The sequence below is a fragment of the Gouania willdenowi genome, chromosome 11, assembly GCF_900634775.1.
Source record: "Gouania willdenowi chromosome 11, fGouWil2.1, whole genome shotgun sequence".
In the NCBI taxonomy this organism is placed as follows: domain Eukaryota; kingdom Metazoa; phylum Chordata; class Actinopteri; order Blenniiformes; family Gobiesocidae; genus Gouania; species Gouania willdenowi.
This window is the reverse complement of record NC_041054.1, coordinates 15,206,601-15,233,977: the sequence shown is the minus strand read 5'-3', so window position 1 is coordinate 15,233,977 and position 27,377 is coordinate 15,206,601. Positions and strand designations below refer to the sequence as shown.

The 27,377-nt window shown below is 37.6% G+C and overlaps 1 protein-coding gene across 1 annotated transcript; it reads left to right on the top strand.

Moving 5' to 3' along the window:
- Positions 1–11,685: 11,685 nt before the first annotated feature.
- On the top strand, positions 11,686–14,906 carry sem1 (SEM1 26S proteasome subunit). The gene is made up of 3 exons (XM_028461430.1): positions 11,686–11,846; positions 12,128–12,221; positions 14,754–14,906. The coding sequence occupies exons 1-3, from the start codon at positions 11,771–11,773 to the stop codon at positions 14,794–14,796; spliced, it is 213 nt and encodes a 70-aa protein (XP_028317231.1). The 5' UTR covers positions 11,686–11,770; the 3' UTR covers positions 14,797–14,906.
- The last annotated feature ends 12,471 nt before the right edge of the window (positions 14,907–27,377 follow it).

The window sequence follows — 27,377 nt, the reverse complement described above, 5'->3', positions numbered from 1 at the left end:
AGGGGCTTCTCGATTGTAGGGGCAATGAAGCCTATTATTACTAAAAGAGTACCTGTAATAGTCATGTTTACTACATCATTTGTGTTTAATATATTACCAATAAACAAAAGACATGCGCGTTAATTAAAAAAATACAAGTTTTTGTTGAGAATCATGTGAGCATTGTCTTCCAGTCTTTAGGTTGGTTCTTCTTCTGTTGCGCAATTCTTCTTCATATTGTAAACGGTGAAGCGACACCATGCCCAGCAGTTCACGTATGGTACTGCAGCAGACGCACATTTTTGCAGTCAACATTATCAATTTTGCATCATTGTATATGTTACACAAAATGTGGTTGGCGCGAATCTCGAGACGGTCTATATATTTAATTCTATTTTTTTCAAGCGTGGACTTTGCATACTTGTCGTTTTGGGACAAAGCAAACTTCCTGACATCGTTGTGTGCAACAGTATGTGTGCTCTACTGTAAACATCATAGAAAACATGTATCATTGAGTAGATGTCATTGTTGTAAATATCATTTTGTAAACCAATAAAGCATTTGGTGATAAATTTAAAAAAAGAACAAAAATGTGTGTATATGTGTGTGTATATGTTTTGTTTATTGACAGTCCCTATAAATAGGTAATCTGGTCATGGCTAATTAGATGGCCAAAAACACCTGTGACAAAAATCCTAAGAGGCAATAGGCGATACAGGCAATTTGTCCAAACAAATATCATGGTTGATTCATAATGGATCGGACAGGTATGGCTGTTGTTGCTGCCCTTTACCACATAGATAATAATAATAATGAATAAAGGGAAAAGGAAAAACATACGTGTAAAATAGTAGTAATAAAAAAATTATAAAAAAGAAAAATAATAATTGTTGGCTATTAATGGTAGAAGGATGAAGTAGATAAATACATGCATTAATTCAATACTGAATGATAATAATTGAAAAATAATAATTAGTGAAGAAGAAAAGGAAAAAAAATAATTTACAAAATGGTAATAATAATAAAGGAATAATGCGCGTGTTCAAAGTGCTTGCTGGGAAATATAACTGACAGAGTACGCACAAGTCTCCTTTGATACATGCTCGGTAAAATGGGCGGAGCAACTTTTCATGCGGGGATTTACAGCAAACTTGCTGAGAAGCGGACTTTGAATACACCTTTTCGCGTGACGTCAGCACTTGACTTAGCAATGCCATGTTAAGAGTAATCATTTGCCTGGCAACAGCTATTTACCGCTGATTTTGCAGTCTGGCTGATTTTCATTGTATAATGCCCAAATCCTATGTAGTATTTGGCTGTCATAACCACGCCTGGCGGAAGGGGAAAAGCTATCATTTTACAGAACACCGACAGAAACAGGCCAGAAACAGAAATGATGGATCAAAGCACAGAGGCGAACAAACGTAGATGGAACTACAGCCCAAAATCAAAGTGGTCATATGTTTGCAGTAGACATTTCATTAATGGTAGGGATCTAATTTTATGACATTGATTATGAATTAGCCTACATTTAAATTGTAATTTATTCAGTATGACATATGCAATGCGTTGACTTGTATATGAAATGTAAGTATATTAAATTAACAATGTGCTTCATATACCCATTTATGTTTTAATTTAGGCTGTATTATTATTATATTATTAGCGGCGCTAGCCTAGCATAGCCACATTGCGTAACGAACCAATTATCATGATGACACAGGCCTATATAGACACAAAAACACATACATAAGCCAACCTTAAAGAAAATATATGCATCCAAGCTTTTGTAAGTCGTCATCTTCTCCATTGTGTCGACGCCAGGGCTGTTAATGAGGTACTCATAAATAGCAGGCCATTGGAGATCTGGCCATGTTGTGGGGTTGTTTTTCCATTAACCTTGAGGTGCTTGGTATGGACATGATTCCAATCCAACCAGATGTAACTTCCCTTCATATCGTTGCTTGGCCTTTGGCTCCAATCTGCTGAAATATTCGTACAACATTGAGTAAAACCTTCGTGTTGTCCGCGGTAAATAGCGTAAATAGCGGTTGTCAGCCAAACTGAAACCCCTCTTAAAATGGCAAAGGGCGTTACTAAAGCAAATGTCCCGGATGATGATGTCACTGCGAAGAGGTGTATTGGAACAGGACTTGGGCCGTGCGTGATGGCGTCTCACGAGTCCACTAGCACACAAGTCACGACCAGCCTTTGAAAACGCCAACATGATGCTGATTGTGTCCTCCTGTCGGGAAATGTTTTTATTTAAACTTGTGGTGGCTTTAAAAAGACATATGACGAACGATATCTAACTAAGCCTCGAGTATTATACACAATATATCATATACCATGTATCTATAGACTGTGTCCACAGCTTTGCAACTCAAAAGTGTAAAAGTGCAATGTGACATCAACTACATTCCCAATGAAGTTCATCTGAAAAGCTGACGGTAGATAATTAACGTTACCAAGCCGACACACAAGCAGCGAGCTGAAAAACTGATTTAGCAGCTGATGAATAGAGGTGAGCCGTCACTATCACCTCTGGCATGTTGTGCCACTCCTTCTCGTTGCCATCTCCGCACACAGATGACAGAAAAGGTCCTGACAGGTGTCAGAGTGGAGCGGAGCACGTCCTGTCAGTCAGTCATGGTACCTCCTGCTGGTGGGGGACACGCACAGCTTGACACAGTATGACTGTGACGACAGGGAGAGGGAGATGTGTCTGTTTCAGTGTGTGATGGAGAAACTGAAAGAAACAGGAAATGAAAAGGATGGAGGATATAAGAAAAACGAGAGTACACACGGCAGAAACGTTGTTTTTAAAAGCAAAAACGGTTGGAAACTATTGTGACTAGGGTTGGGGTCCATTCCATTTTTCAGCTACAATAATGTTTTTGATTACCCATGTTCAATTGCAATTAAATTACAATTACAGTGGTCAGCATTTTTTTCCCCAGTAACAATTAAATTCCAATTTTTTTTTTGTCCTCAGAAAGTCAATTACAATTAAGTTCTCAATTACTAAAGTTCAGTTACTGAGCCTGAAATAAATAAATGAATAACCTAATAAAAGTTAATCTTCCTCTTGTGTTAGCTTTCTGTTAGCATCTCTTATGATAACGGGCGCTTAATCAACTGTAAAATACACTTAAAAAAAAAAAATATCATCATCTAACTTATTTCCCATATATTGGTTACCTTGTTAGGCTTTCTAATCAATGAAAATATAGGTATTAATATTTTTGGTGTCGGCGTCTGGGCATTTTATGTCAAAATTTCATCAAGTCATTTTTGTGCCGGTTTCATGATCTCCATGAGACTGGGCTGTATTGTTTCCTCACATCCCCTGGATCTGCTTGTTTGTGTCTGACACCACAGGTGTCATTCGGTTTTGGTTCATCTGACTGTTAAATGCTTGCTTCTTCGCTATATTTATCAAAACCCTGTGTAATGCGGTAGTGCTAACCACTACCTCACCGTGGTGCCTGACTAGACATATCAACCATGCCATGTTTTACTGTCAACGAAAAAATGGTTTCAATTTTCTGTGCACCAAAGCCAAAGAAATTAAATGTGATTTCACACAGAGGACAGCTTAAGCTAATGACTTAGTGTCAGAGTGAGGATTGTCTTTGCAGATAATGGGTACTTCCAATAAGAGTGCTTTTCACACAGGGGGTTATCACCTATGATAAGAGTGTGTGAGTGCTTTTCACGCGCCGCATAGGTCCACGGCATTGGACCACGGACTCGGGGAGTTCACTATTAGGGAAAATGACTGGAAATAAATTAGCATGTAATTCTACAATTTCATTAAATGATGTTTTGGTGAGGTTCTAGAAGTAAAGGGGAAGTGATTATTAATAAACCTGTTTGGAGTGGAGGATTTTCATCTATTCATGCAAAAAAAAAAAGTCCAATTTAACAGAATTCAATTTGGCAATGTGCAGCAGTGTTAATTTTGACTACACATTTTTGATACAGTTTATTTATAGTCTTTAGACCTTGTTTTTGACCAAATGTAGTTATCAGGATTATTTGAGTTCTAGTTTAATTCTAGTCGACCAAATCTGTTAACGACACAGTCACCTGTAAAATAAAGAGTAAGAATGTATGCACTGTTTTAAGGATTCAGTAACACAATCAGCTTATTTCCTATTGGATCACTTGCCATCTTGTCCCGCCTTCCAAGGAGTTTTGATTGGATACCTTCCAAAAAAGAAGCTTAGTTCTGATTGGATTTCATCCCATCTGAACATTATAGCTTCATTTTTTATTAGTCAACAAAAATATCATTATTTATTTATAGTTTTCATTCACATTAATTGTATAATTGTAATTGTATACCAAAGTAATGATGTTTAGAGTAGGGCTTTCTGTTCATTTATGGGGACCTGGAGCCACTAAATAGAGATATTATTGTTTCTCATCTCGGGGACAATGGAGCTGGACCCCCCATATTTCATTTCTCCGCTGCTGATAGCATTTATCAGCAGTGTCCTGATAAAAACAAAATATGCAACTTAAGCCCGAGCAGGGCTTAGCCGCGGAGCTGGATAGGATTACCTGAAGGCTGGCCAAGACAGGCATCAGGTTGTACTGTCATAAAGGGCCATTAGCCTGCTGGAGAACTGTACCCCAAGCCCAAGATGACAGAGCTTTTCAAGATGGACAGAGGGAGGAAAAATATGAAACTTAAATTCTTCATGACAGACATCTCAGTGAATGAGACCTCCAGACAAATGGGTTTGTAATGTAAAACGGATCAAAAAGTTTTGCTTCTTTCCCTCTTCTATAAAAAAAGCGTTTTTCATTCAGCGTATGAAGCAGTTTAACTTCCGCTGCTACGTCTTGCATGGAAAAAAAAAATTGGATCCTAGCAACTGAATTTATGGATTTGTATGAAAAAAGAGATGGAGTTTCCACACAACACACAATAGAGGAGACCTACTGACTGACCGGCTGGGATTGAATTTAATACATAACGGTGACAGACATATCCTGGATGTGTGTTGCTCTTTCTGCAGATTTCCTCGGAGCAAAGCTAACATGCCTTTTTATAGATTTGACTCATTGATTAGCTAAGTAGCCACCCTAATAATCCATTATGGTGACTTATACAAGCATGTGCTGCAGTATTTTTCCAGTATCTCTTGCGTTGAATGTCCACTGTTATTGTAAGATTTTTAGATATGCTAATGCACACAACATTTTCAATTGATACAAAAAGATGCCTGGAAAAGATTTGTTGCCATTGGCATGTTTAGGGACGTTATCCACAGGTAGCCATCATGTGTATGACCACAGAGAGCCAGATATCTTCATTAGACGGGTTTCCATCACAGATTTTCACAAAATAAAAGCGATTGAACGTGTTTCCATTGAACATTGTTTTGGGATGGAGCCTCGTAACTCCTGTGAAATCTCATCCCGCGAGACTTTGCTGCAGAAAGATGGACTCTCTAAAATTCCTTATAACACTCAGTATTCCTTAGTTGTTTGCGCTCAAATGTTGCAGGAGGTGAAGTAGGAAGGTGCTGAGTCATTGCACAATGTGATTTATTTTTAGGTAAACAAATTGATTTTATTTGTTCTTAATCATTAATAACCTCTGTAAAAAAAATATAACTTTATTTCAATAGTTTTTATTAAAGCTATAGGGAGCCATTGCATAAGAGTCAAAGAGCCACATTAGGCTCCAGAGCCGCAGGTTGCAGACCCCTGGTTTACATGTACCGTGCCATGTTTTCTTGGAGAGCAGTGGTCATGTGACCTGGTCACGTTCTGTGACAGGTATTTGCGGAAAAAAGTGCGTTTGATAGCGCCTTTGCTGCACATTTGAATATAGAAACATCTGAAATTCCTCCTCATGAAAGCATAACAACTTTTTAGCGATATTTTAGTGTTTTTTTCGAAATTCAGATGTTTCCATAGAAATAGCGTAATTCCAAGGGTAATGGAAATCCAGCTTCTGACATGTTGACAAAGAAGTCTCCACTGATATTTTTGGAAGACGATCTGGTTTATTTGGCAATTTACACATTCATCTTCCCTGGTAAAACTTCAACAATACTTTTGTCATTGTGAAACTCAAGGGTATGGATTAGGGTTTAGGATGAAAAGCTTACAGCAGTCTCTTCTCTTAGTGTGTCTGTGTGAGTGATGGGGGTTGCAGTCGGAGTCGTCCCCCGTCTCGGGCTCTGTCAGTGCGTTAAGCGGCTGCAGGTCTGTTCTCTCCCAAAGGGCTTTGTCAAAGGACAGTAATGTGATGCTGCTGCTCAGACACAAGTCACTGTGGCCGTGATGTATCGGCCTCCCATTGCTGCCCAAAACCCCTCCACCTCCTCCAATTTTTTTACTGAGAGAGACTTCAGGCGCCAAGCGCTGTATAACTGCAGTCTCAGGTATGCTGTGCAGACGCTGTGGCCACTTCCCAGGACTTCACCTGCACCCGAGACTGAGTGACACGGGAACCAGCATCAGCTATGCCTCAGGGAGGGCAGCTCAAAGTAACACAGTGCATCATTCATAAATCAAGAGCTCCAGAACGGAAGTTATGAATGAGAGTCTCTTTATTTATTGTGCTGGAGCTTACAGCCTAAGTAACGCTGATCCCTTCAATCATTTCAATCTTTTGGTCTTCAAAATAGTCACAAAAAGCTTCTTTATTTCCGACGCTTTAATGGTTTCATCAAAATATTTTTTTTACCAATCAACTTCATACAATATTATAAGAAACAATTCATACCTATTATGTTCTTAATATACAGAACACAGCTGTGACTTTATTTTAAAGCACATCAAAGAGTTTCAGGATGAAAAATGCCATTTGTCTGTATTTCAATTATGTCATGTTAAATGAAATCACCATCTTAAATATGTCCTGAATTGTGTGAAATTTCAGTATAGATTTAAATTGCCTTTATCTTTCAAACTTTGTGGGTTCTGGTCTGAAAGATACTTAAAGCCATTGAAACATTAAGCCTTAATTTCCCACCCTTTCCCGATTCTTCCTCTTATCCCTCCAAAAGCTGTGGCATTTTCACGTTTAAGGGCTTAGAATGATTACCAAATCATTTTTTTTATAAATAGAATAAGCACACAGAGCCTAAGCTGAGGTTTGTTACATCTGTCAACATATGACAGCTGCAGAGCAATTTCCATTGTGGTACAAGTGGCTTTGTGGGAAATATGTGCTCCCATTTTTCTAAAATACATCCTAAGCTTATAAGGCTGCTGCTGCTTCATTATTTGAGCAGGCTGCATGAGTTACAATTTGCATTCATTCTTCTATGAAAAATCTTTCAGATTTGACTGACTTGAGAACATGTGCGGCAATGGGATTTTGCGGTCGCCGTCTACTGCAAATGGATGTGATAATCAATGGAAGCCAACTTTAAAGTTCACATAAAACTCCATTTCAAATCTTTCACAAAAGAAGTAAATTGACAGTAAATTATAAAATTAAGTTCAAGAGCTGCCACATGGATTGAGGGATTTGATGGACGTTATCCAAAATGAGCAACACATCCACTTCAAGCCATGAGCAATTCACATCGACAAAAGTAATTGTGAACGCAAAACACTGCTTTACCGATATTTCTTTAGAGACGCAACAAATCAACAAGCGTCGTTTTAAATGCTGGATGCTAACAAATGGAACATGACTTCAAAGACAATGAATCATGCGGAAGTCAGAGGTAAGGACTTTGATCCACGACTCAGGGAGAGCAAGATCATGGGAGACCGAAAATTAGACAGACATGCAAAGGCAAACAGAAGCAACGCAATTAACTATAAAAGAGCACCACTAACAAACAAACAAAAAAAACAACTCAAACGCAGAGTTAAATCAAAGCAGGCAGGGACTGAACAACAATGACCGTGAGCGTTGATGAACTGACAAACACAAAAGTACCAGGCATTCCTTAAATAGACAATGATGTTCATTAGCAAAACAAAGCACCTGGTTAATACGAGACCAATTTTAAAAAGGCTCTAACAAAGCCTGAGCAAACCCCAGGATAAAAGAGGTAAGACAAAAGTATTGAACATCGGAAAAAAATAGACGGGTCAATATATAGAGCAAAATAAATGATATTACAACTTTACAAGAGGTATCTACGGTGGCTGGGAAGTGTCAGGTGAATGTATTTACAGAAACGAACGCTAATGCAAAAAGGTCACAACACGAATGCAAAATGGCCACAACGAAAGTGTTTCCGCAACAGAAGTGTTTCCGACGGACCGGGTATTATGATGTGATAGCCTGATATGAAAAATATAAGAGTATCCTAATCAACTTTCACTTACTTTCACACGCGTTTCGATGTCTTATTCTTGTTCTTCTCTGTTCTGGCGGGTTAAAAACATCCACCAGAAACATGACCGTCTGTAATACCGGTCCGTCGGAAACACTTCCGTTGTGGCCATTTTGCATTTGTGTTGTGACCTTTTTGTATTTGTGTTCGTTTCTGTAAATGCATTCACCTGACACTTCCCAGCCACCGTAGGTATCGTCAAGGGTACGAGTGGTATCGCGATAAACAGCACCAGATTGTTATGGTTTGTTTCATTTTTTTTTATCTTCCTATTGAATTCAAAAGGTCATACCCATGAGTATGGATAAGATAAGTATCTTCAGAGTTAAAGTATCCAAAAAAAAAAAAAAAATCTTATTGTTTTATTTATTATTAGCTATTCTTATGAACTCTCATTCACTGTACATCGTGTCAAGAAGTCCAAATGGCAATTCAGTCAGAGTGAATATCAACTGTATGACTTTTGTCTTTGGAATCTGGAGATAATTAGCTCAGAAAAAGAAATTAATGTAGCAGGAAAATAATAGGCAGGAAAGGTAAAAGAAATCAGATATTAGATTTAAAGAAACAAATATTATAGATAACATAAGCAGTCAAACAACTGTTGCCAGGTCCCTCTTGAAAAGGAGATTTCTAATCACAATGAAGCTTTTATATGGTTAAATAACGAATATAATAATTGACATTACATTAAATAATAATAATAATAATAATTATTATTATAATAATAATAATAATAATAATAATAATAATAATAATAATAATCAAAAACTAGAGGAAGTAGGTAGGTGAGCAGAAAAGAAGATTTGACCAGGATGACAAGACATGATTCATTAATAAGGATGTAAACCGTTGACAATAAAGCCACCCCAAAGAAACTGCACATTAAATCGTCATGGTATCAGGGTTCGGGCTACTTTATTTATAACTGTAGATATTTGTTTTAATCAGGTGAATTCATCGTTTTCACACTCAAAGCTGTCTGTACATGATTCAAATGCCCTTGGTTCATGAAATAAAAAATAAACAAATTAGAAGACAAAGGTATGGACACACAAGACACAGACCAGCTTGTACTAGAATTAAAGAGATGGTAGCTACAGTATGTTTGGCAGATGTTGCTGTGGGAAATAGTTTTAAGGTGAATGGTCACATTTGTTATCTGCTAATATTCAGCATGTTCAGACAAGGCAAAAATAAATAAATAAATAAAATATATATACATATATAATCTGCTAATGTTTATAATTCTGTATAAACTTTGTTTGTCTTTTTGGTTTTTGGTAGAAGAAACTTTTTGACATGCTATTTGAATGTTTTAGTATTGCAAGGTGTCCCAGTGAGAGTTTCTCTGTTTAGCACCCATTGTTAGAGCAGATTTGAAGTTTGCTGCTCCATGTTGACTGTCTTTGAGGGACAGAGTATAGAAATGAGTGATTGTTTCCTTTTTTTTTTTAACTACTCCATATCTGTGGTTTCATCAGCATGAATCAGTCGTGACTACAGTGCGTGGAGCTTCTGCGCACGTGGCTTTCCACACACCAATCAGAGAGATTCTGTGACACGAATGACTCCATATCCTGTTTTTCTTTAGTGAGTGACTCACGTTAAGTTTTCTATGACTATTGACGACATTTTGCATCAGATGGTGTTCATTCAGCATGCACTCATTATCAGCCAATATCAGTCACACTGCGCACTTTACCCACTACAAATTGCAGCCCAACCACACAACTGTTCTACTTTACAACTGCTGATAAAGGTTCTGCCCAGTAAATCCAGGAATTAAGTCAATAACTTCAACACACATTTATTCTCTGATCGAGGACATATACAGTAATTATATGCAGTGTTGGGACTTTATCACGTTGATTACAATTTATTAATTACAAAAAAATAATGCACTAAAAAAAGTAACGCAATTAATCACGTTTTTCTTTGCACTCCAAACTGCGCGGAACCCTCATTCTCATTGCACGAGTTCCCAGTATAACACTGGTGCACAGACCACAACAAGAAAAAGGGCTGTATTCGAAATTTGCGTACTAATATACTACACACAATGAGTATCAATGTCTGCTATACTATTAGTATAGTGACCATTACCACTGAAGTATACTTCCAAGTTTCCTAAGATGCATTTTGAACCTAATGACAAAAACCTGAAGCACACTGAGGCTAAATATCTCTACGTTAGTTCGTGTTCGCCACTTTTAAAAGTTATGAAAACATTTTAAGAGAGAAAGTGACCAAGTAGAATATCAACATGTGGTCATTAAAAACTCACAGAAACACATTTCATGCCCACATTTTGGAGATTTTGGAGGCCTGCCATTGTGCATCAGACAAAATATCTGGTTAACTTCAAAACAAGAGCCTTATTTATTTACTTATTTATTTACAAAAGAAAGTGTATATTCGTATGGTTGCCATACCCCCGGTGCTATTGGTATGATTAGCGTTTTAGGGTTAGGTCATAATCCTATAGCGCAACAATTTTTAGGGTTAGGTTTAGTCTTAGTCACGTGACCTAAACTGGCCAATGAGGGGCGCTGGGTACGGATAGAATGTCGGTATATTGATACGACAACTGTGCGGACAGCCACTGCTTTTACAAAAAGATTAAAAAACTATAATGAATACAAGAACGTTCTAATTAATTAGATTGTTTTTTTCTCGAGTCCCACCAATAATAAAATAAAACTGCACGGAATGACACCGTGATGTTCTCTGGGCTTTCATTTGCATACAAATTCAATCGCATTTTTCTTTAAAAAATAAAATATTAAAACATGATATAATACCATATAATAAAGATCCAACTTGTTAGCAGTGTATCTGGAATTGGGTTTCATGTACTCAGGAGGTTCAGAGGATTATATCGTATTCTGAAAATATCAAAAGAAAAAAGAAAAAGAAAAAGGAAGAAACAAAGGAAAGATTGTCATCCTTATTTTCCCTTGATAAATATTTTTTTTTGCGCCCCTAAGTTCATAATATTTAAGTCATTACTGTAAAAGATTTATTTCGAGGGAACATGTTGATTAATTGTACAATAAATATATTTTGCATAGTTTGTTTGAATACAGATCTTTGTATTTTGAGTTTATATTTTTTTTTCGGTATATATTAGTTAAAACACCCACATTCAAAATATTAGCTTTTTAGTTTAGTTGTAATAGTAATTTTGAACACAGAATTTCTCTCTTTTTTCGTTTTTAATTGGACACAATAAAAACAATTTTAAAAACTAATGTAATAAAACAAAATAAACAAAATCAAACCGGTGTGTAAGAGGAGTGTAATCTGGCTGTTGCTAAGAGGGAAGGACGCTGCGCACTGCTGCGGCACTACTGCGCAGCCACCACCCGCTCGAAGTCCTTTAATTTCCCAGAATTCCTCAGTGTGAGTCTACTCTGAGAACCGCTCGATAGCAAACAGCAAAGACACGGCGTGAAGCAGCTAATATGACGGAGAAAAAACAGACCGTAGACCTGGGTTTACTGGAGGAGGATGATGAATTTGAAGAATTCCCAGCTGAGGGTAAACCATAGACCTGCTAAACATTGTCCAAATGTAGTAATTTTCATGTTAATGACCAGTTTTAGCTGTTAAATGCGACCATGACTCAGCTAGCCTTTAGTTGTTGCCTTAGCATTAGCTTTATCAACTATGAGGCAACTGGTTAAACCTTATTTTATTTTTTTTAAATGAAAAATAATGTGTAACGACCAGTGAATATAAATTGCAGTTAAATTATTATGTTTTGACATGTTTAGTTTGTCTAAACCGCAGTAATGCCCATATTGTTGTCCTATAATCAGACTGGACGGGACTGGATGAAGACGAAGATGCTCATGTTTGGGAGGATAATTGGGACGATGACAATGTTGAGGACGATTTCTCCAATCAGCTGAGGTAATTTTACTCTTAAACATCTTCACAGCGTCACACTTTAGCTGCAGGCTTAGTAGATGCGCTACGTTTAGTGAGCCACTATAGCCCTGACCTGTTTTTCCATGCTAAACAGTCTGTTTGTATTGCATTATAAAATATTCTGCTTTTGTAGCGAATGGAGAATAAATTCACGGAAGGATTACTTAGGCTGTGTTGTCCTTGTGTGTGAGATTTAAAAGCAAAAAGGTTGTTGGACGACAAATATTGCAGCATTAGCGTAGTATATTTATTTTTAACATTTAGGTACCTCTACAATGGATGGAAACACACAGTCCACACACATCGTCACACACCTCAATTTAATCTCCCATGTGAAGAACCTTAATGAATAGATTAAGGCCGTAGCTATGGATACGTTTAAGTATCCGTAGACTGCCACTTTATGCATACTTGGCGACCCTCATTGGCCAGTTTAGATCACGTGATTGGTGCACCACGTGACCTAAAGTTCCGTCAGTGGTATTTTAGCTCTTTGCCGTGTTAAATATGTTAAAATAAAAATATATATGTCAAAAGTTGGATTTGAACCCACATTAGTGGAAGGAAGAATCCTTGAGTCAGGCCCCTTAGACCACTCAGCCGACCTGACACGGTGAAAACACAGGCACATTACGTTTACGTAGAAAAAGTCCGGCAACGTCATCTGTCGTACCCATATTCCGGCGGCTATGGCTATGTTTAATGTATCTCTAGACATATGTTTCATTAAAATAATTAAGTAATCATCTACATGTCTGCTTCATGTTTTGCTTACAGCCATTAAATAAACTTTCAGCATCCATGGGTACTGTCTGTCTTTTGAAGTTGAGCAATATTTTTACATTGATGCAAATCTACCTAAAGCCAATACAATCATAGTGTTGACACAAAACATCCAAAGCTAATTTTCTGTTTCGTGAGAGCCGAGTTAAAGCTTTATTTTGAATAATTTATTCATTGTTGTTTAATATATTGGGGCTTTCTTCATAAATCATTAAACTGAAATTTTAGTCTGAAAATCTGTGATTGTCACATTGTCAAAGCTGAGATTGGTCAGAGAAATGGCTACAACTTCTTTACCTGTGTATGAGAACTAATGGGTGTCAGGGAGAATTATTTGTTTCCAGTAAAGTGGATTTGGGAGTTTGGAATTTAACAGTTGCACAGCTATTAGCAGTGTTTATTAGACTGATCTGTGACCGTGCTGCATTGTACATGCAGGTAAAGTTATATCAATCACGGCAATAAAATTATATCAAAAAAGGCAATAATGAAGTATATTTCCATTTCTTCAGTCCATTTGAATTTGAATGTAATTAATTATTTAAAAGGGACAATGCATTTTAATAATAAACAGAGAGCCAGAGTTTTCTAAAAGAGGCTAGTTTTCATCTGGTCTCCCTGGCCAGATTTTAAAAGTCAATCTAAAATGTAAAAGGTATTAAATACAGAGAGAATACAATATGATAAAAGAGAACAAGTATGACAAATGACAATTACTGATGAAATAAAGCATAAAGTCTAGACTTAAACTCCTCGAATTTCCATACAATATGTTAGAACAGGAATACAGTTCAAACTAAATATTCATACATAATACAAGATAAACAATGTTCAAAAATCTAAATAAAAAGCGTTTTAGTTCTGATGCATCAAATGTCAGGATTATTCATTTATGGCATGAATTCATTTATGAGCATGACCATGTGAAATATTGCCTTGTCATTAATCTGGTGCGTAGAGGTAAATTACCTAAAACACACACCTGTGTATTAGGGCTGGGTGATATGGACCAAAACCTCGTATCTCAATATAAAACAGCTGCACAATATGTCCCACTTTTGGCTTTTTCTTCTCTGTGGGACAGCACCTGTGAGTGAGTTCTGTAGTGTGGCTTGTTTAGGGGAAGCTCTGGGTTAGGATGCACTCAGCAATCCATCCAACTGTACTACTAAAACAGATACTTTCATAGAAAATAAGCTATAAAAAATAGAAAACTCGATATATCTTTAATCTCGAAATATCACAGCCCTATTGTATACTCATTAGGAGACGAGACAAACAGTAAAATATTTTTTTAATTTTTTTCTTTTTTTTTTTTATTTGCCTTAACTTACCGGTAAACCAGACTTATCTGCTGCAGAGGTGGAATACTTAAAGGCATCCACACGCATGTATTGCATAATCCATAAATGATAGTAAGTGGTTTGTTTTTGAGTACCGTATATATTCAACACTAATTTGTCGTTGTTTTTTTTTTTTTTTGCTGGGCCAATTATGATAGCCTTGCTTTTAAGTTGTCAAAGATATCATTACATTTAAAGGTCAGAGTTACAGTTTGTGTGTGTAATCATTAAATCCATAGTTGCATGCATTAGAGAGAATTCATATGTATTTTTTCACTCTCATTCCTAATGGTTCTTACAATCAATAGCAGAGGGTGTTTGTGCCTCACTCGCCCACCAGTAATCACCTCCACTGACTTGATCCTTCTTTCCTTTTTCCTCCCTGCAGAGCTGAGCTGGAGAAACATGGTTACAAGATGGAGACGTCGTAGTGCTGACAAGGCCTCCATGTTCGCTGACGTTTGATATGGACATTTGTATTCAGAAAGCAGCTGCTTTCCATAAGATATTCACGGACGATAATTTGTTTTTCCTTTTTTTTTTTGTTGTAACAAATGCGTAATTAAATCGTTTGGAACAAAAAACAACGGTTTCTTCTTTATTTCACAGGCCAGTCACACTGCTAAAGTGTAACTTAAAAGCTTCTAATACTTTTTTTTTTTTTTTTCTTTTTGAGTCCATTTGTTTTTGTTTAATTATTACAGTCTGGAACGATGACAGAATGACAAAACTTAATCATTAAACCTGCTCAGATTCAGTAAACCATTGATCCCTGAGGGGAAATTTAGTGACATTAATGCTGCTCTCATACATACCTTATATATGACGTATAAATGATTAAAAAGGAGCGGTCACAATAATCCATGTCAGTTCAACGTATATCTACCTTAATTGGAGCTAACACATTATTTTAAATTGTGGTTTTCTTTTTTTTTTTTGTGTCTTTGTTTCTTTCCTCACAGGAGTTAAAAACTAATATTTTCTAAAAAACGGAATTTGTGCCCTGTAATAAGGGAGTGAATATGAAGATGTTGGGAGAGTACTGGTGTGAGTAGTGCATGCTCCTCACATGCAGAAGCGGTTCTACTGCACTGCTGTATAACCCCCCCTCCTTTTCTCTCAGCCCCACGACGCTCGGCCAAGTCCCTGAAGGAGAGATTATCCACTGGTGTTTGTCAGAGTCAGGGAGGTGGTCTCAGCATGGGGGCCTTCCCTGCCTGGGCCTGCCTCTACTGCCAGCTAGGCCCTTCTCTTCCGCCTGGCACAGCGGGGACTCTCGTACTGAACCAGAGGCCAATTTATCCTGGACGACACACTTCTTTGGCAAAATGATTTCTCAGTGGTTTTTTGCCTAGACTCAGTCCTGGGGTCCTAATGAGGTGAAATAGATGCCAGTAAGATTCAGACTGTGAGAGCTGCTTTAAACCTGAAAACAATATCCAGCCTCAATCTCCTGCAAAGGAAAGTAACTTAGCCAGTTATGGACCACAAAAGCACATTTTGTTTGTTTTTACAACATGACTGAAATGTTAAAACCAGGTTTTATTCTCCTAATAGCTTGATCAATGTCAGATTTGATCAATGACAAGCACAGGATCAAGAATAAAAGCATAAGATGGTATATATTCCTTCACTACAAATGCATAGTTTAAAGATTAGGTAATATTTAGGTTCGTCTTAAGTATGTACAATGACACATTATCTGGGAGATACATCTAATTGAAATTTCACTGAATAAAAATGCAAGCCATGTCACAGTTTTAATAGTGAATTAATTGATAATTAAACTTCTCTCACTAGGAATGTTTCAAGTCATTGAATAATTTGGCAACAGGTTTGTAATCTTTGTGTAAACCATTACTTTTTATTGCATATAAAGTAAAGTTTGGGTTGAGTATTCCTTTAGAATCAGGAATATTCTATTTGCCAAGTACAGTTTAAACGCAAGAAAAGAAATGTGACTTGGTGGAAGAACAACAAAACAAACTAGAAAAACTATAATAATAAATATAAAGGATGAATGTGTACAAGTACTGCAGAAAATAACTAATTCTTTATTAGGAGTTATTAAAATAGTTTAAAAAGATTAAAATCTCCAATGACAAAAAAAACCTCAATATTGAGCTTGGTCTACAAGCAGAATATTAATATATTTGTACCTGAATGTCAAAGTACAGGATAAATGTTTTGTTATTGTAAATATATAATTACAGGTGAGAGTAGAGAAATAAAATTAAAAAAAGCAACATGTATGTCTGTATGAAGTTATTTAACCCAGAGATTGTGACATAATACAACCTGAGAACATTGAAGGAATACAAAACCAAATTTATCCAAAGGAAAACTTAAACTTATTAGACATTGCAGTTCCTCTAATGTGTCCGCATTCTTGTTACATTTGATTTTCCTCTCATATTTATTCCTTTGTGCCTGTAACATATCGTAGAGACTATAGTTTTCTTTCTTTACAATGTTACGCTCAAACACTAGATTGATCAATAAAACACCTAAACATGATTTGTTCAGCTCATGCATTTCAATGTTTGCACCTGAATGCACAATGTCACCATCGTGTGATTTATTTTTTTCCACCTGGGAAAATTCAAAATCCCTGTTTGTGGCGAGTTATCAACCTAATCAGGTATATGTCAGAGCTCAACAGCTCCCCTGGGTGCTCCAGCTGCAAGCTGTCAATGAGGAAAAATAAAGCCGGGTTCACTGTTCATCGAGTCTATTCAGAAACCTCACGGATCCAAGACATTTAAACTGTTTATGGCAAAGAAAGTAAAGGGTCCCAGGTCAGGTAATTATTCAGATTGTTGAGGAATCAGTGAAGTGAGAGAATCGGCAAGTGAGAGCTTCGGAGGAGGACGAGAGCATTTTGTTTGTGCCGAGAGCGTAAGATTGGTCCCTTGTGTCTGTACGAGTGAGTCTGATCCCAGTCACGGTGAAATTTAATCAGCGCCTTCACTTATTGTTGTTACTTTTCGACCCACATGCTTGGCTGTCTGTGGATAATGACTGGTGACGAAACTGGTGAGCATCTTTTCTGAATATATAATTCATCTACATGCAGGTAAACTGTGGAAGGACACGGTAATGACTTAATGGAGATGCCATTATTGGGTAAAGCCATGTACACTTTTTAGGCTGGGCTATGGCACTCAAAACGCCATTCACTTTATTGTTCTTCTTCTTCGAAATTTGGTAGCTATAATCTATGGAAGTGTACGCATTAACGCTCGGAGCCCGATTTTCGATTTGGGGCACCAAAAGAAAAATAAAAGGAAGTGGATTTCTTATTTGAGGTCAAATATTACGATGGTTGGTGCTACCAAATCATTGGCACATACCAATATATAAATAGGGCCCATTATCCTGTACGTGTCACGGGGGCCCCTGGGTGCCCCATTTTTCAAATGACTATTTCTCCGTGAGTTCTCATTAAGATCGGAATTCAGTTTGGTATGAATACTCTATAAATGAATATGATGAGACGCTCAAAGCCCTTTTTTTTTTTTTAAATGGAGCCCGGGGGCCCACCCCCCATTTCCGGTAATTTCCAAATTTATGTGAACATAGTGGTGTGATATATCATTTCAAAGATAATTCAACGTAGATTACGATTATGCCTCGCACAATTTGATTAGGGGCCCACACTCCATTTTTTTTTGGCAATTTCCATTAAAGTCGTTTTCTCATTTATTTGTGAGTCAAATATTGCGACAGTCGGTGGTACCAAAATATACTTAGAATTCAAAAGGCTCCAAACGTGTGGCCGTAGAAGAAGTTTACAGCCCTCTAAGTGCAGACATACCCTTTTCCGACCGGGGGAATCATGTGGGGAGAAACTCATTGCCGATTGGATGTTGTATCATTCGCAGTTGCTTGAAAAGTTAAAAAAGTTCAACTTTGAGCGACTTGTTGCTTGACTCAGTCGTGCAATGTAGTCGCTGTAATTGCGAGAGTTGCGTCACTTGAAGGCAGGTCGCTTGACATTGCGTCATTTACATTGATTTCAAAGTCAATGTAAATGACTCAACCTCCCTTCAAGCGACCCGACTTTTAAAGCGACTTGAAGCGACAACTTCCCCGGCCGTCACTGTCTGTAGAGCTGAGGCAGCAGCGGGAGGGCTGTACACTTCCTCAACTTACCGGGGCAAAATGAAAGCTGTTAACTCCTTGAATAAGCCTACTTTCTGAGTGAACTCATCCTTTAGTAACTCTGTAAGTTGATCATTCAAACCGTAAAAGCGGCGCTGTTAATGATAAGTACTGCAAACGTACGGCCAGAGAATAAGTGATCAGTCCTCTTGCTACAGCAACCCTCTCTCTCCTCTGTCACCGGCTCCGCAGACACACACTGAACTCTGGTCATCACGTCACTGGAGCGATGAAGTGATGGAGTTACCAAAAAGTGCCACTATGTTCAAGCAAGTCATCACAGGCGATTTAAACGACTATAGTTGCTTCAGCCACGTTTGGTGTGAACGCACCTTAAAACACAAGATAATCTGGCGTTTGCCGTCTTTGGTTTGATATGTACAATCGGGTCAAACACAGCCGACTGACTTTATGTGTGTACTCAGCTTAAGGTACATCCTTCCCGTCTTTTTAAATCTGATCCCCTCAATGTTTTATTTTCTCAACCTTGGGACTATTATTCTAATAAAATTGCAAGAGTCGTTAAAGTGTTTCCTCCCAACAAGTCCTCAGCCCCCACTGTTCTGAGACCACATGTAAGAGAGCAGCCAATGGAAGTATAGCGAGGACTCTTTCATAACACTTCATGTTGGGAGATGGCAGATCCATTGTTCCCAAGGCCCACAGTCCTGTGGGCGAGATTCCCTGCTGTGTTTCCACTAAGAAGACACACTCGTCTCCCAGGCTATATTTTCCTCCTTTTTGCTACAGACACTGGAGGCTTCTGTGACTATTCCAGCTCTCGCTCTCCCACTGCTTCGGGCCTTGCTCTCGTTGCATTTTGCTTTCTCCAATCTGTTCACCAGCGAGCCGGGGAGAGGATGAATCTGTCGGCGCACAGTTAGGAAGCCTGCAGCTGCTCCTATAATAGCCCTAATTACATGTTTCTTTTGTTGGGATGAAATTAGCAGTGGGGCTACAATACTACAACTAAAACCCCCAAAAGCTTCAAGTAAAACTGGCAGTGTGAGAGAGGATACTCAGGGGTACGTTCAGCAGAGGGAATGCCAACCCACTGCAGAGTGGCCCACACCTGCATGATCGCACCCCTGCTAAAGTAAACACAGATAATAAGGTATAATTACTTTAGAAAATAATAACGAGCAGCAACCATTCAGACCCCCCCCTCACCTTGGTGACAAAGGGCTGCCTGTTTATTGTGGGGGTGAAAGAGCCCCGAAGGACGCCAGCGAGCGCCCTATCAAAAGACCTGAGGGCCGCACTGAGGGTTCCTTATGGGACAGCCATTAGTGTCATGGAGGACTGAGACTTTTAAGTTTCTACCCTAACTGCTTCAATTACCCTGTATGGACTATTCAGAGGCGTTTTTTTTTTTTAAAGCCCAATTTATTCTCATCAAAATGACCCGTGCTGTCTTGATTGGTTTACCCTTTTTCAATAGGATCAGAGGAAACCCAGAGCATGCACTCAAATCACACCAGCTAGGCCGTGTGTGTGTAAACTTATAAATCATCCACATATTATGTTCAGCAATCACATATGAAATATATTATATATTATGTTTTGGTCATGAAACCTGTCAATTTGCGCATTGTCTTTTATTAACAGGAGGTTTGACTTGTTCTACACTCTAAAAACTGTATTTCAACAGTTCGTGAAGTAATTCAAAGTTTTGAGTGAGTTTCATTCACATATAGTCTACAACCTGTTATTATCATTTGAGTGAACTTCCATCAGCTAGGTTTTCTCGTGATGCTGTGTGTCTGACATCATGACGTCTCCGCCTACTCTAGACTTTCTCTGGAAAAATCGCTGGGAGAAAAAAAAAAAAATCTGATTTTTATGATTAGTTTCACATTTTCCGCCATTTTAAAATTGTAATTTTAGTTATTAAGCAGACTAGAATGTCATTTCAAGATCATGTCAGGTTAGCAGCAGAGTGGTGGCCTAATGTTATTATAAGTAGACATGTAACTGGAGGATTGCTGGTTTGAACCCCACTGTGCCTCATCGCTACTATAAGCCCTTGAGCAAGGCGCTTCACCTTACATTTAACTGTTCCTTGGCGCTGCAGCCACAAGGGGACAGAAGGAAAATAATGAATTAGATAGTATCAGGATAGGAAGAAGTATTTTACTTTTGGGTTATACTGTACAAATTATTGCTTTTGAAAAACTGGAGTTGACTTGCTTGATTTTAAGGTGAAATATTCCAAAAGATTGATTTGAGAATTATTCCAATGTCATTTTTAATCAATTGTGGTACTCTTACTTATTAACTTAGTTAAAAAAAAACTTAACATTTAGGTTTTACCAATTGAAACAATTAGTTTGAATTGGTCCAAGTATTTTGGAATACCCAAATTACTATAATACATCGCTGAACTTGACATTTATAGAGGAAAAAAAGAAAACCTTTGAGCAGTTGTCAGTCAACCGGTGAATAAAGGTGATTTTCTTTGTCACAATACCTCTCATCAATCTATCTATCATCCATTCTCAATCCTTGCCAAGAAGAACACATGCTCGTAGTGAGGTGAGGGTTACTCAGTATATCAAGGGGCAAACACACAAAGACAGGCAATCACAGACATGCACAAATTCACTCCTCCAGTCAGTTTCGAGACTGAAATTTAAGCAACATACTTCCTTTATGGTTAAAATCAGAATGCCGGGAGAAATTGCATGTTTGCCAACAACACAAACCTTCCTTCTTTATCTTTTATGTACGCTTTATTGTTTTATCTGATTCAGGGTCGAAGTGGTCTAAACTCAGCTTACATCAGGCTGGATACACGTTCCCACAACTATTCACTCCCACAGGTAGTTTAGTAAATCCCATTAACCAGCGGGAGGAAAGTGGTGTATCCAGAAAAAACTGAGACAACATTCTATTACAATATTTTGGTTTTTTTCCAATTTATCCCACTGGAAGATACACTCATAATCATGAAGTAACAGCGACGGTAATAAGGTGCATTTAAGAGTTCAGACAACCATATACAGGAAGTAGCAGTTAGCGGTAGCTTTCAGCTGATGACATGGATAGTTAACCACTACCTGTTACTCTGGTAACTAGTGACACAAGGCAGTAAAGGCGTGATACATCAGAAAATATTGAATTTTTGCCTCGATCGACACTTTAACTGCATGGTTTACAGTAAAGAAAATTGTATAAAAAATAATCCATGCAACATTTCTACTCAGTTTGTAATCCTCAATTACATAAAAGTTACTAAAAGATGATAATTTAGAATAAGAAAATGTATTAAATGCAATACAAACATTTAGAAGATGACAAAGATCAGAGCTAACGTTTTCATTGGCGTTTGATTGCTAACAATGCACGGGCCGTAAATCTCATCAAATGTAAATCTTGTTCAATGGTAATTGGATTCCACCATGTAACATCCAAAACACACCGATCTGTATTACAGTTTAAATCTTGCTCTCGTGCGTGTGTCTTCATAGCTCAACTGAATATGACGGTAAACGCCTCCGAGCATGTGAACATGACACTGGGAAGTTGAGACCATGTGGGACCGTGCTAAGGCCTCACTGTCACTTAAATCCATTTACAGTATAACACAGTCTGACACACAGAAAGACAGATGGATGCATTACAATTTAGCAATGTATGAAAACGCAACTGGTTTTAACATCACGTCGGATTAGGAGCAATGTTTCGGTCATGTTGGTCGTGAATGGTATTCTTTTTTTAAAAAAAAGGGGGAAAGCGTGATGTGATAAGCCTTGTTCTTTTATTGTTTATTTTAAAAATCCAAGTTAAAAGCTTTTTTTCTACTGAGAGGGTGGTTTTTAATCAATTTTTTTTTGTTGATGTTAATGTTTTTATTGTTGATTTCAAAGTGTTTGAAATCAAGTCAGCAAAATATGGTAGAAAAGACATTTTTGCCACATTTCTAAACAACCTCAATATTTGGTTGAATAGTTGGTGAAAAGTCGTCTTTTTCTGGTTGTATTTTTGGTTAATGTTTATAAACCAATGTTTATGTTATGTTGGAAGTTGCTACAATACTTTTTCTTCTTATTATCTTTTTGGCTAAATTTGTCCAAATTAGCCCAAATAAAAGGGTGAATGAGCTACTAACCCCAAATGTGAAGTCCTATTTCCAATGACTATTTTTGGGCCACACTTGGACCAAACGTGCTAAACCTGGAAAAAATTGGACAGTCTAATAATAACCCAATTTCAACAACTACTGTATATTGTGAAAAAATTTGGACCTATAGACCACCTAATGGCCCATGTCATGAGTGATGTGGCTGGAGGCAAAAACAGGAATCGCCGCAGGCTAAAGCATAGATATATATATATAAACACAAGCCAGTGTAGCTCAACGGCGGCCATCTTACATCAGACAACTGACGTTCTGACATTGACGCACTCTATGGTAGCTGTTGGAAGGTGAGTGATCAGCTTAAAAATCCCCTTAAAGGTGCAGTCTGCAACTCTCAGATCCCTCCCTCCCTCTCCCTCCCCGCTGCTCTTTTGCGCTGCCTTCAACCTTTCCAAAGTCCCTCCCTCAGAGGAGCTAACGAGCTAACTTCAGTCCGACAGCAACATCACAGTAATATAACATGCTCTGTTAAAGGCATATTACTGCAGCACTTCTCTATATATGTGCACACACCTCAGCAGCAGCAGCAACAACACAGTGTATTCTGTTGCACATTTTAAGCATATCGAATTGCCTTGCCTTGGACTCAATATTTACTGTATATTACAGGATATTTATTCAGGGTGTCTATGTCCAGTAGTAACTAACGCCCTGTAATGTCATTGCACATGCAGGTGAATTCATCACTGAGGAGTGAGAAACTAGCAAAACACATCTAGCTGCAGATAGATAGGTTCATATCTTACCTTCCTCACAATCTCTTCAGTCAAAGTGACTATGCCATAAGTTAGGATATTTTCTAACACTCTGATGCTTTGTGAAATAATAAAATACAAAAATAAAAGGGGAAAAAAGAATCCCATTTGGAAGGTAGTAATCCACAAAGTACGGTAATCCTTCACAATGGGTTTCAAATGAACAGATGAGCTCTAAGTGTAGACTTTCAGCTTTAATTTGAGGGTACTTACATCCAAATCAGGTGAAGAGTGTAGGAATTACAACTCACAACTCAAGTGGTTACTTTAAAAATTAGAAGATTAGATTGTTTTGCACGTATTTTCCTCGTCTTCTGTGAATCCAGCTCTTAAGTCAAAGAAACGACATGTATTTGTTGATTAGGACCTTATCAAGTGAATGAGTGTTTAGAACATAATATGTGACTCCGAAGAATTGGCGGCATTTCTTTAACTGTGACCAACAATGAGCTCCCCTGCTGTGTTTCCTTCCTGTAAGCTTCTGAAAACAGGCAATTAAGAGTTTATTGTCTATTTTTTAGCACAGATTTGAATTGGCTCCCATTGCCAACCCTGTGTTCAATATTTGTACACACACGCCTGTAAATGACGATGGAATAGGCACAGCAGAAACAGTAACTGTATTATTTCTATAAAATCATTGTTTTTCTTTATGATTCACCCATTAACATGAACAAATCATGTGGCGTACTCCAATTAAATGCTTCAAAAGCTTCACTCTGAAAGGCAAGTGAAGCTGACCAGTTTGGAAATCTATTTCCAGCTTTAATACTAACACTCCTTTGAGTGTGATCACGTCATTCCAGCAAGTTTAACCTCATTACAGTGTCTGTGGAACAAGGGAACGGTTCACACTGTCCAGACTGCAGACAGCACCAGACAATCCCAAGCATCCATTTCACTCTGCAAAGGAGTTGATACAGTGAAAGGACCGCTGTCACACAGCAGCTCCACCAACACAACCGACCACTGTCCATCCAACCATCAGACGGCACCACTTTGATTGGGACGACTCAATTTACATGAGATAGGAAAGAGGAGACGTACTGCACTGGATTGGTGTGCAGTGCAATGAAAATCTGTTTTACACATCTAATATCAGTCTATATTTGTCTTTATGTTTCTCATTATATCTTTATTTTTCCATAATTGCTGCTGTAATGAGCCTTTTATGTGCCAAGCTTATTTTACTTTTTTTTTTTTAAATGGATGGATGCAAACGGGACACTGTTAAAAAATCTTTATTAATTTTTTTTAATTTTGTCTTTGAACCGTTGTTGTGGTTACCCAAGTCTCTCTTAAAAAGAAGCTTTTTATCAATGACAAATGTTTCCTGGTTAAAACAAAGATATACTGTAACTAGAGCACTCAGAGTGCAAACCTCCATCAAGCACCAAATATCATGTTAGCCAGATATTGGCAGTTACACTGTAAAAAATAACAGGTTGACTTTACTAAATATGCTGACTCGTTGCGTTAAAAAAAAAAACAATTTCTGTTGACTTTGATCACTTAAATTTGGCTAACTTTTAAGTTAATCCTCTCCGTGGTCTATAAGGCAGGGGTTACCAACCTTTCAGAATCTGTGAGCTACTTCATATGTACCAGTTAGAAAAGCACCTCTTAAATACTAAATGATTAGGGTTTCACATTACACACACGGTAACTTAAAAAGGTAGAAAATGTTTAGTGCCAGTAGTACCAAAAATAAAAGCTCATTCCCGTGAATTTGCATATTAGCTAAATAATTAGTTTCACCTGTGACATTCAGATTCAACATTTAGATATAACATTTGTGTTTAACATTTAGATTGAGATTTAACATTTACATTTAACATTTATATTTAGATTGAATATCTAACATTTAGATTTAACATGTAGTTTGAGATTTAACATTTAGATTTAACATTTAGATTTAACATTTACATTTAACATTTACATTTAACATTTATATTTAGATTGAATATCTAACATTTAGATTTAACATGTAGTTTGAGATTTAACATTTAGATTTAACATTTAGATTTAACATTTAGATTTAACATTTAGATTTAACATTTAGATTTAACATTTAGATTTAACATGTAGCTTGAGATTTAACATTTACATTTAACATTCATATTTAGATTTGATATCTAATATTTAGATTAAGAATTAACCATTTAGATTTAGATTTAACAAATAACTGAAATTTCACAAATATTGCTGTAAATCTGGTCAAAAGTAGCATCAAAAAATTTTCACACGTTTTTTAAATGTGGTTTGTTGCTAAATGTTAATAGTTGCTGTTTATTTTAGCATGGGCAACTTTACAATCGGCGCCCCATAAGTAAAGTGTTTGATGGAGCTCATTGGTGACTCGAGCTCCCGAGGGCACCTCACATGATCCATGCGGGCTACTTGGTGCCCGCGGGCACCATGTTGGTGACCGAGTACTTTTGAAGTAATCCTGCTAACAGATAAACAAACAAAGAAAAAACATTTCCCCGTTGGTAACTGATCGGCCATTGAAACTGAAAATGTTAAAGTAAGAGTTCAGTGGTTTGAGCAGAAGCTCATAAAACAAGACATTGCATTCTCTCCCTTTTATCGCACGCACACACATTCGCACAAACGCACACTGGAAATGTCTGGAAATGCTGGGTGGGAGGCCTTGGCTGGCCACAGCCAACTGGTTCGAGTCCCAACAAGGAAACAATTAATCATGTGTGAGCGGCTGTCTGAGTGTCTGCATTCTGGACAACAACAACACTCAGCCATCTTTTCTCCCCTCGAGGCAGGACAGGCAGCCAGCGCACCATGTAGGCACGCACGCTCTCATCCTCTCTGTCTCACACAAACTCACAGATGTGAAGAAAGAACAAAGACACACACACACACAATCCCACTTTTTGTAAAACTGTGGACACATGCTATGTGAAAATCCACTGGCACAGAAATCTCATTAATGCAAGCCCATGAAGATATGTGAGAGAGCGGATGTGAAGTGCATCTGAAAATTCAAGCACATGCAAACATGCATTCCCAAACATTTGCTTACTACTATGTAACCGTAATCACAATGTGAATGACAGCACGCCCTAACTCTCTGTATGACACACACACACACACGGAGCTACATGCTGCTTTTCACTACTAAGAAAATGATAGATAATTAATTGTTTTGGAAAAATGAAAAACATTTGAGCACTATTTCTCACATTTATTTGAGTTAAGACAAATAAACATGGACCATTCTCATATTGCATTTACTTCAGGCATGATTTTTGGTGTTAATATCAGATTAGGTTGAAGTACTGCTAAATGTGCCCCCCGTGCGTCTTTATACATGTATTTATCAGTGTATTTCCACCGTGGTGTGTGGGGGGGGGAAAGTGGCTAAACTTCAAATGAAGTAAACAAACACACTGGTGTGTGTGTTTCAGGATGAGTGTGTGGATGGCATCAGGAGAACCTGTTGGATTGGGAATGACACAGGTTACTCCTGAGGTCCCTGGTGAGAAACATCTCTGCACTCCGTGTAGAGACAATACTGCAGTTTCTTTGCTTTTATTTGTTTTTATATTGAAGTTTCTACTTTGGCGTATGCATGGTTAGCATTTAGCAGGTGCACTAATGCAGAAATGTTTGCACATGTGCACAGCTGCATTAAGCTTTCATTGAATTTATAATGAAATGAGGCTATATTTTGGATTTTGGAGAGCATCTTTTTATTTTTATCCATCAAAGACATGGTGTAACAGCCTCATCAATGAATCAAGGATCATTTGCTCAAGAAATGATGTCAAAGTTGAAATTTCCGAACAAATATTTGTTTTAATCTCCATCATAATCACTCCTTTAATTGACATTGTTGGAAAAAAAAAAAAAAGTTCTGCACATTGCATTGTGGGATATGGAGTCCCATAAATGGATGCATAGAAGTGTTTTTACTTCATTCATGATTTATTGT

Excerpts from the sequence above, each read along its gene's own strand:
- sem1 (XM_028461430.1), top strand. The coding sequence starts at position 11,771 with ATGACGGAGAAAAAACAGACCGTAGACCTGGGTTTACTGGAGGAGGAT. Across the intron at positions 11,847-12,127 it reads TGAAGAATTCCCAGCTGAGG|ACTGGACGGGACTGGATGAA; the intron begins GTAAACCATAGA and ends TCCTATAATCAG. Across the intron at positions 12,222-14,753 it reads GATTTCTCCAATCAGCTGAG|AGCTGAGCTGGAGAAACATG; the intron begins GTAATTTTACTC and ends TCCTCCCTGCAG.